Here is a 15,466-nt window from a genome sequence, read left to right on the forward strand (position 1 = left end):
TGACTCATACAGCATGCATCATGCAGAATCGCCTTGATGGACAGTTTGGCGTAGTGGCAGCAATCCGTCGCCATTACCTCGTCGCCCAGGCGTACTATCAAGTAGGAAGAAAGATTGCGCGCGATCCCTCCGCGAGGTTCTCGCGCAAGAACCTTGAGCAAGAAGCCCCCAACAGGAGATCACTGGTCGGCCCAGCCGACACTCCCAGGCAATTTTCGTGCGCTTGCGTGCGCAGCCGAATTTTGATTATGCTAGCATGGCCGAGAAGCCCCACGAAGGCGCAGCAGCGCTGAGGGGTTGAGTCGGTAGCCAGCCCGTATCAGATCCCGCAACGGCGTGTAGGAGCCCAGCGACATCGCGAACGAAGGTTGGCAGCCGTTTGATTTGAGATAGGGCACTTTGTGAAGGAGATGTCCGAAGGGTAAATGACACTCACTCGTGGCCGCTATACAAGGACGGCGAGGATGCTAGCCACCAAAGTTGCAAAATGGAAGGACATCACGCACCAGCACCGTTTTACCGATCCCCAGCTCCAACACCTGCCACAAGCCCAAAAAACCGGCCCATCATCACGGAAATCAATCCCTGAGAACCTCCGGACAAAAGCCTCGACACAGCCATGTCGGGCGAGTATACCGTCTTCCACGGCGTCGAGGGCGTCATCAAGGGCACGCCCGTGCCCAAGCCGGCCCTGGGCCCCGAGGACGTGCTCGTTCGCATCACGCACACGGGCTTCTGCGCCACGGACCTGGCCTACGTCGAGTACGGCATCGCGCTCGGCCACGAGGGCGTCGGCGTCGTCGAGGCCGTCGGCCCTGAGGTCACGCAGTTCAAAGTCGGCGACCGCGCCGGCGGGGGCTACCACCGGGGCTCCTGCGGCACGTGCCGCTACTGCCTGACGGGCCAGGACATCTGGTGCTACGAGCGCTCCATCTTCGGCGAGGGTGACTACGACAACGGCACCTTTGGCGAGTACTACGTCGTCGGCCGCGAGACGTACCTGCACCGTATCCCCGACGCGCTCGCCAGCGAGCACGCCGCGCCGCTGCAGTGCGCCGGCGCCACCACGTACAACGCGCTCGTGCAGGTCGTCAGGCCCGGCGACCGCGCCGGTATCGTCGGCATCGGCGGCCTGGGGCATCTCGCCATCCAGTTCGCACGCAAGATGGGCACCGAGGTCGTCGTATTCGGCACTAGCAGGAACAAGGAGGAGGAGGCCAAGAAGTTTGGCGCCTCCGAATTCTACCTCCTGGACGAGCTCGAGAAGCTGACGGCCCCTGTCGACGTGCTGGTCGTTGCCGGCAGCAAGTACCCTGACTGGAAGAAGTGGGTTCCTGATGTCTGTCCACTCTGTTGCGCAAAAAACTTACCGTTCCCACCACCACAGGTTCATGACCAAGACCGTTCTCTCCCGAGGCGGCAACGTCGTTCCGCTCGCCGCGCCCCATGGTGCCATAGACCTGCCGTGTGTAGCCACTTCTGACCAACCTCTCGTACATCCGGAAAGCTAACGAGAGAACCAATCCCCCAGTGCCTTCCAAATGTTCTTCGATGGCTACAACGTCAGATCGAGCCTAGTGGCCTCGCGCCAAAAGCACGGCGAGATGCTACAGTTCGCCGCGTCTCAGGGCGTGGCCCCCTGGGTCGAACAGTTTGAGCTGAGCGAGGCCGGCATCCAGGAGGCGTCCACAAAGCTCAAGGAAAACAAGATGCGATACCGTGACGTGCTGGTGGCCAAAAGCGCGTAGCTGTCGATTCTCTTATTTGTTCATCTCTTACGCATGAATTAGCCGGCAAAAGCAGGTCGTACATTATGGCCCTAGCTCACAATACAGTCTCTAGTCGTCCTTGGAACACCTCATTGCTCGAGAAAAACAGAATTAGAATGTCCCTAGGGGGACATATTGGAAGACATAGTAGACCCAGTATAATGTTCGCGTCTTGTCGCCTGGGAGACCCAGGGTTTGCCCAGTCAGGAGGGCAACACCGTAGTCCCCGATGACGAACCAGCCGAGGCTGGAGATCAAGGCCGTGATCACAAAAAAGTGCATCCCGCGCGATTCCCTGCGCTTGCCCTCGCCAGACCTGCCACGGCACAGGCAAAAGACGGACAAGACGGCGAGCAGGCCGCCGCCAATGGCCAAGAAGCCGAGGACGTACATTAATGGGTCGGTCCATCGCCCCCACAGCCGCCGTGTCCCTGCAAATCCGGCAAAGAAAGGTTGTCAGTTTTCTCGTTTTCCGCAAATAGACGGGGCAACGACGGCCCAGAGTATGATTCTCAGACTCACTCTCCATCTGCCCAACAACCTGCGAGGCGGCGAATGCAACGCAGCACAGTATGACAAGCCAGAAGGCCGTCCCCGGCAACAGCCCCGGGTCATGTTTGTGGGCGGCGTACCGATGCACGGAGACGGCATCAAGCACGATGCCAAAAATGATCTGGAGGACGAGGAGCGCGGTGAGCGCGGGCGACTCGTGCACCTTGGAAATGCTGATGGCCGCCAGGGCGATGGTGATTATGGAGGTGATAAAGGTCAGGACCACGTTGGTGAGGTGGTACTCGAGTGGCCGCCAGGGCATTAGGGGGCGGACGCCGTTCATGTGGCAGCCTAGGATGTAGAGTAGCACGACGTGCGAGATGGCGCCTAGCACGCCGTAGGGTAGCGCGTACTTTTCGTACACGAGCTGGAGCTCCACGTCGTCGAAGTCGGTCCCGTTCCCGCGGGCGGCGGCGGGCGCCGCGCCGATGCTGGCGAGCACGAGGCAGGAGAGCGCGCTCCTTGCCGACATCTTTGGGGTAGGCGAGTGCGGAGAAGATGTTTAGAACTTGGCAGGTCAGAGCGACGAAGTAGAAACGTCCTTTTCAGTTCTGGCAGCTCAACGGTTTTATCCCCCCGGTCTGCCTCCCATCCCCTCCTCCAATGACTGGAAGCGAGCCGCCAGGTGGCGTGATAGCCGCTTGTCGCTCGAGGAATGGGGAATAGCGCCAGACACGAGCGCGGCACGCCAATGGCATGTCGGGTAGGCCACTTGGCGTGCGTTTCAATAATATTGGCGACGTTCAGCTCAGGACCACAATGCCCACAAAACGGATTCGGTTGTGCCAAATGCAGTAATCGCGGGAGCAGCCTGCAGATCTTGGCGGAGGCGGCGACTTGCCTGCTTCGCCAAAGCCGTTTCTATCAGTATGTCTGCCGTCTTGACTGGCTGTCTGTCGTTTTGGCCGCACAAAGAAGCATAAACCTGATGTCACCGCAAATACACAGGAGAGAGAAAGTGCGATGGGCAACACACCGCCGCGCACAAGTATCTATTCAACCATGGTCGGCAATTGCAAGGAGTTCCACGAAAGTCGCCTGGCGCGACGCCCGTGTCACTGTTCCCAGCATTAATTCACCCCCACAGGTTTAGAAAACCATACAAATGAAGCATTTGACAAACAACTCAGCAATAGTGCTAACTTTCGCAACTTGCCTGAATGTAGGCAGCCTGGCGGGTAACAGGTCATCGTTGCAAGGTAGAATAAAGCCACCAAAGAAACTCAGATCTAGCGCTAACGCTGCCAACAGTGCTAGCAACTCATTGGCTGCCTCGGGATTTGCCGGGACTAGCGATGCAACAAGACGGAAGTTCGGGGGCTTGGCTCGGACTTGAAGTCCAGCATATGGCTGGAGACTCGGATTTCGGTACCATACGAGTTACATGGCATCTCCGGCATCAACGGGGGTTGTCTTCCTGTCTACCCCCCTAGCCGATCCGTGTCTACCGCAATCTGCGTTGTCAAGGCGTAGGGTCTGTCGAAGCAGTCGTCCCATCGAGCCCTGCCGTACTCAGGGGAGAGCGACGGTGGAAGCTTGGCCCAGAACACGTCTAGCACGCCCTTGGCCGTCAGAGGGACGTTGGTGCTCAGGTCCGCGGACAGCTTGACGAGCTGTTCGCTCACAAACACCCTCAACGTCGCGCCGTAGCTGCCACTTCCATCCTCGCCATCCCTCTCGTCATCCCGCGCCGCGGCGGCCTCGACGCCCATGACGACCAGCGGCCACAGCATGAAGCGCCGTGTGCTCGGACTCGCCAGCAGCCCGCCCTGCTCGGCTGACAAGACCGCGTGGGCGAGTCGAAGGCAGGCGGCCTGGCACGCGTCGAGGACATGCGAGTGGTGGGGAAGGACCGACGCGCTCCGCAGGGAGCTGATGCAGTATATCGTGACGACGGCTTGATATAACCTACCGGCCAGGGCCCAGCTGCTCCTGGAGGACTGGTGGCGCTTATGGTCGGCCCAGAGGTCCGGGGAGAAGGCGGCTACGCGGACCATGATTTCCATCGCCTCGCCCGTGAGCCCATGGTCGTGGACGTTCATGATCGCGCCGGAGGGTTTGTGTTCAGCTCGCCGCTCTTGTGTGGCCGTAGCCGCGCGCCAACGAAGGTGGTTAATCTTGATGATCTCGACAAAGAGCCCTGGTGGGCAGAGCAGGAAGGGCGTCGTATTTTCCGCGCAGCGTTTCAGGATGAACTCTACGCAGTCGAGGCATGTGCTGGTCCCAACGAGGTCGTCTGCCGGACAGGTTGTGTTTCCGTAAACTGCCACGCTGGTGGTTGGTTACATGGTCAGCCTGTGGCGTTGGGAACCTTGCCCTTTTGCTTCCCATTATTTTTCTCGCCTCCTTGTTCCCCATGTCCACGAATCATTTGAGGGAACTACGACATACGACCAAAAGCTCGTGAGCAAAGGAGCCATTCCCGGTGACTCTGCCAACGCGACGAACCCACCACGGAGCGTGATCAGTCTGTAGAGACCCTGCAGGTGGTATCGCCAGCTCGCGTGGAGACCGGTGCCGAAGTTACACTGCGGGCGGGTCTCGGTAGGTCAGTTCCCATCACGTCAAGTAAGTCGGAAAACAAGGGACTAGGCTCCGGGGTAGTGTGGGTGTGCGGCTGCTAACGTCGTTTAGCAAGACGGTCAAGATGCCGGCGATTAGGCAGTTGTCCGCCAAGCTGCTATCTGTGCCAATGCCCTGGCTCAGACCGTGGATGGCTATGCCACGGAACTGGTAGAACTGTCGCGCGAGAGCCTTGGACTGAGGACATGCAGGACCACCAAGCCGGTTGATGCGGTGGACCAGGGCCATGCACATCATGCCAAACTGGAGATAGGCGGGGCGCTCGAGGCCTTGGCGCACGTGGGCCACCGAGACTGGGTATAAGTTGGGGTGCTGGCCGAGCTGATGGATGGGCCACATGTCCATGTAGATGCACGAGTTGTCTGCCCGTCGGGTTCCGCCGTGTTAGTCTGCCGGCAAGAATGGCCATGTCGACAGGCGAGGAACCGAGATGCAGTTGATATAACTTGCAGTATTCCATAGCTTGGAAAAGCAGTAGGGCTGTGTCGGTCAGTTCGGGGTTCTCGTCGATGGCCATCGGGACCAGAGACGCCGACGCCGACGCCTCCTCATCATGGAGCGGCGGGGGCTGCGAGGGAGCAGTGGCCGCAAGGGATTTGTTGTCATCATGTCCTGTGGTAATGGTTTTGGTACGACGTGACTTGACTCTGCCCGGGGCCAGCCACCTCAGACGCGTTGGTTTCGTGTCGCCGTAGCCGGGACAGGAGGTGGCTGCCAGGACACAACGACTGCATTCCGGTTTGGTAGCGTCGCAGACGAGGTTCAGTCGCAGACACTCCCAGCAATGGCGCTTCGGCGCTGCTTTATCCATGTATTGTGGTGAGGGATGTCTCCTGGAGCGGGCGTTTGGCGCCTATGGATCTGATGTCAATGTCAGGGCTCAGATGACTGGAAGCAAAGCTACACGTGACATTGATATCACTGCTTCGGTCTGCATTTTTTGGGGTTATTACGTTATTACGTTATCACGTTATCACGTTACCAAGGCCTCCAGTCAGCTCGCTGAGCGCGACTAACGGCTGGTGGTTGTGTGGGGGTGCGGGATGCCCAAAGACTGCTTCAAGGGGCTTGTTGGAGCCGTGAAGTATATGCGTTATAGAAGGGCCGTGCAAACGCATCAATCCTTTACGTGATGTGCATCAGTCGTGCCAGTCGCACTGGATTGGGCTGCTCGGGCAGGCGGGCAGTCACATGGAGCAGTGGAACTCGTGTAATGAATTAGTGGCCTATCGGCCGTATTAGAGTGCTGCGCAGCGTCGGTACCCACTGAATTATGTGGGTTCAACTCGCTAGAACCGGATGTTCAAGCGCGTATTGCTCACTAAAAAGCCGCGTTTCGCAACGCGACGACCGCCACACCCTGGCAAAAATGAACGTCTCTACGTGGCCTTATTCCCCTCCCCTTTTGCTCTTTGCGCCAGGATCTCCGTCGCCATTGCCCGCAAGCTCTCGGCCTGCATGATGCCGCTCAGAGGCAGATCGACAGCCGTCTCTCTGCGGATCCAATTGCGCAGCTCGACCGACACGAGGGAGTCGAGGCTGAAGGCCGCCAGTGGCGTGTCCGGGCTGACCTCGCTCCGATCCATCATGGTCATCGCCGACACCTTGGAGACGAGCGCCTCGGTCAGCCCGGTCAGCGGGTCCTCGGCCGTGGCCCACGAGCCCGACAAGTACGCCTCAGCACCACCGCCCACGCCTCCAGCCCCGGCGGCACCACCCTTTGCGCGTCTCCGCCGCTCGTCCTTGAGCCACTCGGTCGCTAGGGTGGGGTGGAAGTACTTCCAGGGCCCCCCGTCGCGCACCCGCGCACCGTCGAGGTACATGCTGAACGCGACCGCCTTGTGGCTCGGGTAGAAGGCCATTCCCCTGGAGGCCGGGCCCGCGATGGCGCCCTTGATGAGGGCGCGGATGTCCTGGATGGTAAGGGTGGCGCCGATGGTGTTGCGGAGGCTGTCGGTCAGGTTGTTGTCGGCCACGTAGCCGACATCTAGCACCACGGGAAGCGCAATGCTGACCGTGTGCTGGCCCCTGGCGCTGCGGTACTTGGCAAACTCGTGGTAGAAGACCTGGTGCGCGTTTCAACCGATTAGCTCCCCTCGACAGGTATCTGGAGGCTACCAAGACGGGAGTTACTTACCGCTGTGCCGGCGTAAATGGCCTGTCCAGCGTTTCCCGTGTCCCCGAGGAACGAGCTGAGGCCGATGAAGAAGTCCATATCCTTGGGGAGAAGCTCGTCTAGGTACCAAGCAGCATCGACCCTTGGGTTATTGACGATTTGCCAGTTCTCGAAAGTGGCATTCTCAAAGAGCGAGTCCTGGGGGGAGAGGAGTATCAGCTTCTGGTCTGACGGTATGGCGAATGCCCCGAGAAACTACTTGACACTCGAGACGAAGGAGTAGTGGGGAAAAGCGAGCAGCTTACCTTTAGAAGAAGAGCGCTGTGGATGACGCCACGCACAGCCGGCAGGTCTTTGATGGACTCGAGAGCACCCTCGAGTGACTCCCGCGAGCCCACGTCGCAAGGCGGGGCGCGTATCGCCACATCCGGACGTTCCTCGTACTCTTTCATAAGCTGCTGCACTTCTGGCCCGGACGCGCCACTCCTGCCCAGTACAACAATGTTGCGCGCGCCGTTCTCGAGCATCCAGCGAGCCAGATTGAGGCCGATGCCGCGTGTGCCGCCCGTGACGAGGTACGTCGCGTCCGCTCTCAGCTGCGCATCCGAGGCCTGTAGGTCGCTCTCGGCAACGACGCGGTCGTCGGCCTCGAGCGTCACAACCAGCTTGCCTTGGGCCTCGCCCGACCTGATTCTGCGGAGGGCGGCGGCGAGCTGAGATATGGGAAGCACCGTGACGGGCTGGATGGGCAGCGCCACGCGTTTCCGCATCAGCGCAGCCACCTCGGCAAACACCGCCTTCATTTCCTCAGGTCGATGGCGGCCAAGCTCCCGGACATCGACGGCGGTATACGTCACACCTCGGTTGAATGGTCCCATGGGCAGGTAGCTATTTTGGAACGCATCCTTCTTTCCCACGTCAACGAAGCGGCCCAGCGGCGCGGCCACGGCCCACGTCTCCGCCATAAGCTCGCCGCCGAGAGAGTTGACGATGACGTCGACGCCGCGGTTGCCAGTTGCCGCCAGCACGCGGTCGCGGAACTCGGCAGTGCGGCTGGAGAAGATGCGATTTCTTGCGAGGTCGCAGCTCTCGTGCAGGAACTTCCGCTTGGCCTCGGTGCCGGCTGTGGCAAACACCTCAGCTCCTACATGGCGGGCCAGGGCCAAGCAGGCCTGCCCCAGAGCGCCGGCCGCCGAGTGAATGAGGACGGACTCGCCGGCACGGATGTGGGCGGTGCGGAAAAGGGCCAGCACCGCGAGCGAATAGGCCAGGGGTATGCTTGCCGCGTCCGTGGGTTCAACGCGCGCCGGCACCCTGGCGGCAAGCCAAGCTGGCACCTGCCTGTGCGTCGCAAAGGCGCTGGCGCCCTCGGCGTCAGCCGCGAGGAACATAACCCGGTCGCCCTCTTGCAAGGACGCCACGTCGGAGCCACACCGCTCCACGACGCCCGCGCCGTCAAAGCCCGGCGCTTCCCAAGGGATGGCGCCCGTGATGAGGCTCAGGTCGCGGTGGCTGACGCCGGCGGCCTCGACGCGAACGATGACCTCTTCGGGACCCAGGGGCCGTTGAAGCACGTCGGTCCGCCGGAAGTAGATGGAGTCCGGGCTCCCCGCCGCGTCCATGGTCATTTCGAGAGCGCGTGTCTCGGTCCCAGCCCAGAGACGCTGCTCCTTGCGGTACGAGGCGCCTTGCTCGACGGCGAGCAGCTCGCTCGCGTCGCGGTCCAGCCGCATGCGGGAGACGTGAATCGCGCCCTGGTGCCAAGTGAAGTCCTGATCGTGCAGCCTCGTGGCCTCGGGGTCGCGCAGGGTCTGCGTCATACGCAGGATGGCGGGCAGCCCCTGATCGGCCGTGATGGGAACCCGCTCAAGGGTGAGGAAGTTGCGGGGCTCATTCTCAAGGCGGATAGTGCGCATCAGGCCCTTGGCCGAGGATGCTTCGACGGGCCCGTCCTCAGGCACGACCCAGAGGATGCCGGCGTTGCGCAGCATGACTGTCTGGAGGCCCTCAAAGCGCTCCGCGTCGACGCCCGCCATGAGGCTGTGCCGCGGTGAGTCGATGACGATGTAGCACGGCTCGTCGGCCGGGTCCAGCTCGGCGAACGGCCTTATCTCGGCCGGACACCCGAAGCGGTCCACCACGGCGTCGGCGACGAGCTGGGCAAATTCGACCTCCTCGTCGTCCATGAATGGGCCGACCACGACCACGCCTCGGTCGTCGGTCCACTTGCCGGTCCGGCTCGAGCAAATGATGCTCATGGCCGGCGCCTCTCCCGCCTCGGTCAGCCCATCTCCTATATGGGCGTCGACCCCCGTGAAGCCAGAATCCCGTAGCAGGCGGTCCCATACGTCGAGGGGCATGAGCGGGCCTTCGTCACGGTCGCGGTAGGCGTCTTTGGCGTACCACCAGCCTGGCAGCATGACAAAAGGCAGCATGGCCGCCGCGTGGCGGTTGGCCTCGAGCAGGAGGACGTGCCCGCGCGGTTTGAGCAGCTTGCGCACATTGGCCATGGTCACCGCCATGTCCTCGGTCGCGTGCAGCACGTTGGCCGCGATGACGACGTCGTACTCTCCGAGCTCGAAGCCCTGGGCGACCGGATCCTGCGTGACGTCGAGCTTCTTGTACGTGATACGCTGGGACCACCGTGCGAGCTTGGCGCTAGCATTCTCGAAGAAACCCGACGAGATGTCGGTGTAGGTGTAGCTAACGAATGCGGGCTCGCCGGGCTCCCCGACGGCGGGCGAGAGGGCCTCGAGGACGGGCAGCGTCGTGCCTCCAGTCCCCGCGCCGATCTCGAGGATGCGCATGTTGGGCTCGATGTCGCTGAAGCTGGCGAGCACGCGGCCAAGCACGCGGCTCAGATGCCCGTTGATCTTGTCGGCCTCGTAGTGACGCGATAGCAGCCCGTCCGCTAGCATTAGCTCCAGCGGCTCGATCTCGCCTCTTAAGATCGGCACGATGTTTTCACCCACGCGGACGAGCATCTCGCCGCGGGCGTCGGCGGACGCGGCTTTCCCACACAACACCGCTACGTCTTCCGAGGACAAGGCGGCAGCTTGGTGGCTAGCTGGAGCACTGTCGCGGTACCGCCTCCCCCATTTGACGAGCTGGGCGAGATGGTGTGGCATCTCGGCAGGGTCTTGATCCATGGTCGCGTCCAGGCCCTTGTGGATATAGTGCCAGGCAATCTGCTCAAACTTGATCCACTGCGCCGTCTCAGCGTCTCCGTCGAGCTCGCCAACGCCCATCATTCGCTTCGTCAGCTCCCCGGTCGACAGACAGTCGGGCCGGGGCAGCAGCTCAAAGGCCCAGCTGCTGGGGAGGCTCGCGGCTGGGTCAAGGTCCTCCTCGGCGGATCCGATGGACCGGAAGGCGATGGACTCCCACTCGGCCACGGGGGTAATGCTTCCGTCGGCCCCGCGTGCAAATGCCGCGATGCCGATCGACATGCGGCCGCCCTTGACATCGTACGCCAGCAGACGCGTGACTACGTCGATGCGCTGGCCTGGGGTGGACGGGATGTTGTTGGAGATGCGGAAGCGGCTGATGTAGTTGGGCATCTGCGCCGGCTTCCGTCCGTCCGCGGTCACCTGGAGCGGCCCGCCGCCCTGCAGGAAGCCGTCGAGGGTGGGCGGATCGACAGTCACGGGCGACCCGCGGGGGTCCGCCCCATCCCAACTGTCCGCGTGCACGTCGCGCAGCTTGTGCTCAAGCAGCGTGTAGCCCCGACCCTCGAAGAAGCGCTCCGTGTTCCTAAAGGTCGGGCCGAACCGCGTCGCGCGCGCGGCCGACTTCTCGTAGGCCTCTTGCATGTCGTGCTCTACCAGGCCCGACGCACCGGCTTCGACGATGGGCAGCGACGCCCTGAAGGTTGGCGTGTCGGCAGTCATCTCTGTGGTTTCGGGCACGATGGTACCCTGAGCGTGCACGACCCAGCCTCCCGACGCGGACCATGTCGACACGTCAAAGTCCCAGGCCGAGGACGAGGCCACCCCCGGCCCCGTGGCCGAGGGCCAGATGCTCGTCGTCATGTCCACCGTCTCGTCCTCGTTGATCTCGAGGCGGGCCCCGACGTTGACGTCGCGGATCAGGAACGCAGCCGCCGGCTGGGGCCCCAGGCACCCTCGCGCGGCCTCGATGGCGCACGCGATATAGCCCGTCATGGGGAAGACGACGATTCCGGCCACGGCGTGGTCCCTGACCCAGGGGAACTCGTCAAGCGTGAAGACTTGGCGATACTGCCGCTGCCGGCCCCCGCTGGATGGGAGGATCCGGCCGAGCAGGTTGTTGTAGGGTCGGCCCGGGAATATCTTCTCGCGCGTCGCCCGCGGGCACATCTCATAGGTGGCCGACTTGTTCCACGCGTAGGCGGGCACGCCGGTGACGACGTTGGAGTTGTGCGGGCCCGTCTGGTTGACGTCGCCAATCCGCAAGGGTGTCCCCAGCACGAAGAGGTTGCCGGCTAGCTCCATCAGCGCAAGCCCGGCTTCGGTGCCGCGGACCAGCGACGGGAGGTAGGTGAAGGGGGCCGACGGCTGCGCCTTGGCCCCGCCGTCGCGCCGGCGCTGCTGCTCCAGCAACTCGACCGTTTGCTTGATGGGACTCTTCAGGGCCGCGTGCGGGCCAATCTCCACCACCAAGCTGGGGGGAGCAGCCGCCTGGCCCGTCTTCGTCTTCGTCCGGCCTGGCGTGGTCATGAGCGTCTGGATCGCGCTGGCGAACATGACGGGACGGACCAGGTTCTGCACCCAGTAGGAGGCGCCCACGGCGTGCTCGACCTTGCCCGTGACCGAGGACACGAACAAGGGGCGGTCGTCGCCCTCTTCCGTCGCTGACGCCTCTTGGGCCTCGTCACAGTACCCCTTGATGGCGTCGAGGTAGTAGTCGGCAACGTCCTCCATGTGCTTGGAATGGTAGGCCATCTGGATCTTGAGCCTGCGCGCAAAGATCCCAGCAGCGTCTGCGGCCTCGTGCAGCCTCTCGATTGCGGGCACGTCGCCCGACACGGTCACGCTCTTGGGGCTGTTGATGGCGGCCACGGTGGCGTATCCGGCGGCGGCGGCGTGCTCCCTGAGCAGCGCGGCGGCCTCGTCGGGCCCGACGCCGAGGGCCAACATGGCGCCCTTCCTGTCCCCGCGCTCGCGCGACAGGCGGGCGGCGGCGAGGCCGCGGAAGTAGGCGACCCCCACTGCGGTGCGGAACGAGACGAGCCCCGCCGCGAAGGCGGCCGCGATCTCGCCGCTCGAGTGGCCGGCCGCGGCCGCGGGCTCGACGCCCCACGAACGCAGCAGCGCCACCAGCGCCAGCTGCACCGCCGTGCAGGCCGGCTGGCTGATCTCGGCTTCGTGCACGCGCGACCCGCCGCCCGCGGCGCGCGCCAGCTCCTCGCCCAGGCTCCACGGCGCGCCCATGGTCCGGAGGTGCGACTCGGCCCGGTCCAGGGCGGCCGAGAAGACCTTGTAGCGCCTGAGGCCGGCAGCCATCTGCTCGTATCTGTTTTTTTGGTGGAAGACGCTCCGTCAGAACTAACATTTTATACACATATAGGTAGAAAAGAGAGAGAAGACGGAGTTGACTTACTGTGCTCCCTGGCCGGTAAAGACAAACGCGATGGCCCGGTCTCTGACCCGCGCGGGCTTGACGCTCGAGAGCTTCTCCTGGAGGCCCTCGACCGAGTCGGCGACGGCAAAGGTGCGAAAGGCGTGCTGCGTGCGGCGCTGCCCGAGCGTGTAGCCGAGGTCCCGGAGGAAGACGTCGTCGTCGGGCACCTCGGCCTCGTCCAGGTACTCGCCGAACGAGGGCAGGTAGGCGGTCAGGCTTGCTTCCGACTTGGCCGAGAAGACGAACAGGCGCGGCTGGCTGGTTTTCCCGACCGCACCGTGGCCGTTGGCGTGGCCGTTGGCGTGGCCATTGGTTTGACCATCAGTGAGACCGTTGGAGTGGCCATTAGTGTGGCCATTGCCGTGATCGTTAGTATGGCCATTAGTATGGCCATTAGTATGGCCGTTGGTATCGCCGTTGGCGTGGCCGTTGGTGTGACCATTCGCAGCATTCTTGGTGCCGTTCACTCCGTTGGCTTCTTTTACACCATTCAGCCCATCGTGCGAAGCGATGGGCCGTTCAGGCGCTTGGTCGAAGATGATGGCAGAATTGCTCCCGCCGAAGCCTGCGAGCATCCACCCACTCTTGTTAGTCTCAAGTTTCACCATCTAATCTTGATACATTGCCCCCAGAGTACCCACCAAAGTTTGTGACAATGATGCGTCTTGGCTCGTTCTCGGGCCAAGGGATGGGCACATCGGGCACCCTGATCTTCTCCTTGTCCTGGATCCTCGGGTTGATGGACTCGAACCCGGCCGTTGGAAGCACGACCCCATGTTTTACCATGAGGATGGCCTTTATCATTCCCAGCATGCCGCTGGCTCCCTCCAGGTGCCTGACAGTGAAGGCGAGTTAGGATAAGCCTCCAGCTCGGCCAACACCCAGCGACATGGACTTACCCAAAGTTCGACTTGACAGAGCCGACGTAAATAGGATTTTCGGCCGTTCGGTCCCTGGCAAGCACCGCCGTAAAGGCCCCAGCTTCGATGGGGTCACTAGAAGCCGGACCAGTCAGCAGCTATCTTGACATGACAGACGGCAAGAACGGGAGAACAGCCTACCCGGCAGCAGTGCCAGTCCCGTGGCCCTCGACCACGGGCGTGTCGGAAGGGTCCAGGCCGGCGGCCTGGTGGGTCTCCCAGAGCAGCTTGCGGTGAGCCACGCCGTTCGGCATGGTGATTCCCTCGGACCGCCCGCCGTGGTTGCAGGCCGAGCTGCGGATCACGGCATGGATGGGGTCGCCTGCCTCGAGGGCGGCGTCCAGACGCTTGATGAGCAGGCATGCCCCGCCCTCGCCACGGCCAAAGCCAGCTGCCTTGGCATCATACGAGAAGCTGCGTCCCTGTGTCGAAAGCGCTCTGTTTGGTCCCGGGGTTTACAAGGCCATTTTGTTTTGTCAGTCAAAGCTCGGATTGGGGGGGGGAGGAGAAGTGAACTAACCCAGTCTTCTCGAGCGCGAGCCACGTGCCTGGGCCGAGACTCAGGGCGGAAGCACCCACAAAGGCGGCGTCGCAGTCGCCGTTGCGGATGGCGGAGCAGGCCTGGTGGGCGGCGTAGACGCTGCTGGCGCAGGCGGCGTCTAGCACGATGCTGGGGCCGCTGATGTCGAAAAAGTACGAGATGCGGTTGGCGAGCATGCAAGGGGCCAGGCCGGTGGCGGTGAAGGTCTTGGTCGCGAAGACGTCGTCGCCCATGCGCTCCGAGTACTCGTGCAGGCCGCTGCCGACGAAGACGCCGACGCGGCGGCCGGCCAGGTCGGCGAGCCCGTACCCGGCATCCTCGGCGGCCTCAAAGGCGCACTCGAGCAGGAGGCGGTGCTGCGGGTCCGAGTTGCGCGCCTCCTCGGCGCGCATGTTGAAGAAGCCCGCGTCGAAGGCGTAGACGTCGCCGGGCAGGAAGTGGGCGCCCTCGGCGTGGTACACGCCCGACTTATCGGCCCCGGGCTTGCGGTACGCCCACTGGTCGAACCGGCCCGCCGGCACCTCGGACCAGGCCGAGCGCGCCTCGCTCAGGTAGTCCCAGATGCCCTTGCGGCCGATCCCCGGCGCGCGGTAGGCCATGCCGACCACGGCGATGGGCGCGTCGCTAGGCATGATGACAACAGCGTGCGTTTTCTTGGGATCTCGGATCTGTGGTGGAACCCAGGGGTGGTGCGACCCAAGGGCTAGACAATATATGGCGGCCCAGTTACCGCGATGTACGTAGGTTTGGAAAAGTACGGTACTAAGTCGCTATATTGAATATATGATCCCGTCGTGTTTACAAGGATCTGCTAGCGCTCACAGTCTCCCCTTGAGCCTTCTTTCCTGGAGAGCTGCTCTTATATACCCGACTGTCACCCAGCGACAGCCACCCACACGAACCCCACGGTTCTGGATTACCCTCTAACCAATATTGCTCTTAGTGCCTTGGTGCCTCTTCTCTTCTGCCTTTCCTCAGTACGGCTGTGTAGACCTTTGGGGAGCACATCCCAGCCCCCAGATCTGCACCAGAGCCATGATGTGTATCATGGGCTGTTTGTGGAAAGCGCTAAGCAACGTGCACCACTCTCTTTCTGCCTGAAGGAGCGAGATGTCGGGTGTTGCATTCACATCCCCGCGACGAATAGAAGTGCCCAGACGCTATCTGCAAGGCCGCTGTGGTGGTTGCATATTACAATGCAACACATCAATGTTCAGCCCCAACCGAGTGCATGCATCTCCGCGAAGAGGGGGGGTTGCAATATCGAGGCGGAGGCGAGTCCGGAATTTACTGCACGGGCAGTCCGGCCATAAGGCGCTCTGTGATACACACACACACACACACACACACACACACACACACACACACACACACACACACGACG

The 15,466-nt window shown here is 62.4% G+C and overlaps 4 protein-coding genes across 4 annotated transcripts; 1 reads left to right on the forward strand and 3 right to left on the reverse strand.

Moving 5' to 3' along the window:
• The first annotated feature begins 57 nt into the window (after positions 1-57).
• Positions 58-1,926, forward strand: GGTG_02431 (hypothetical protein). Its single transcript, XM_009220203.1, has 3 exons — positions 58-1,326; positions 1,388-1,465; positions 1,532-1,926. Exons 1-3 carry the CDS (start codon positions 620-622, stop codon positions 1,746-1,748), a joined length of 1,002 nt encoding a protein of 333 aa, XP_009218467.1. The 5' UTR covers positions 58-619; the 3' UTR covers positions 1,749-1,926.
• Positions 1,712-2,890, reverse strand: GGTG_02432 (hypothetical protein). Its single transcript, XM_009220204.1, has 2 exons — positions 2,292-2,890; positions 1,712-2,200 (listed from the first exon to the last, which is right to left on the reverse strand). The coding sequence occupies exons 1-2, from the start codon at positions 2,791-2,793 to the stop codon at positions 1,881-1,883; spliced, it is 822 nt and encodes a 273-aa protein (XP_009218468.1). The 5' UTR covers positions 2,794-2,890; the 3' UTR covers positions 1,712-1,880.
• A 375-nt stretch (positions 2,891-3,265) lies between these two features.
• Positions 3,266-5,785, reverse strand: GGTG_02433 (hypothetical protein). The gene is made up of 4 exons (XM_009220205.1): positions 5,355-5,785; positions 4,947-5,266; positions 4,713-4,849; positions 3,266-4,592 (listed from the first exon to the last, which is right to left on the reverse strand). Exons 1-4 carry the CDS (start codon positions 5,713-5,715, stop codon positions 3,743-3,745), a joined length of 1,668 nt encoding a protein of 555 aa, XP_009218469.1. The 5' UTR covers positions 5,716-5,785; the 3' UTR covers positions 3,266-3,742.
• Positions 5,786-6,283: 498 nt separating this feature from the next.
• GGTG_02434 (hypothetical protein) lies at positions 6,284-14,714 on the reverse strand (the record flags this gene model as incomplete). Its single annotated transcript, XM_009220206.1, has 8 exons — positions 6,284-6,970; positions 7,042-7,218; positions 7,326-12,513; positions 12,601-13,186; positions 13,263-13,456; positions 13,521-13,616; positions 13,683-13,979; positions 14,062-14,714. 8 exons carry the CDS (start codon positions 14,712-14,714, stop codon positions 6,284-6,286), a joined length of 7,878 nt encoding a protein of 2,625 aa, XP_009218470.1.
• Between the last annotated feature and the right edge of the window lie 752 nt (positions 14,715-15,466).

Source organism: Gaeumannomyces tritici, assembly GCF_000145635.1.
Source record: "Gaeumannomyces tritici R3-111a-1 unplaced genomic scaffold supercont2.1, whole genome shotgun sequence".
Lineage (NCBI taxonomy): Eukaryota > Fungi > Ascomycota > Sordariomycetes > Magnaporthales > Magnaporthaceae > Gaeumannomyces > Gaeumannomyces tritici.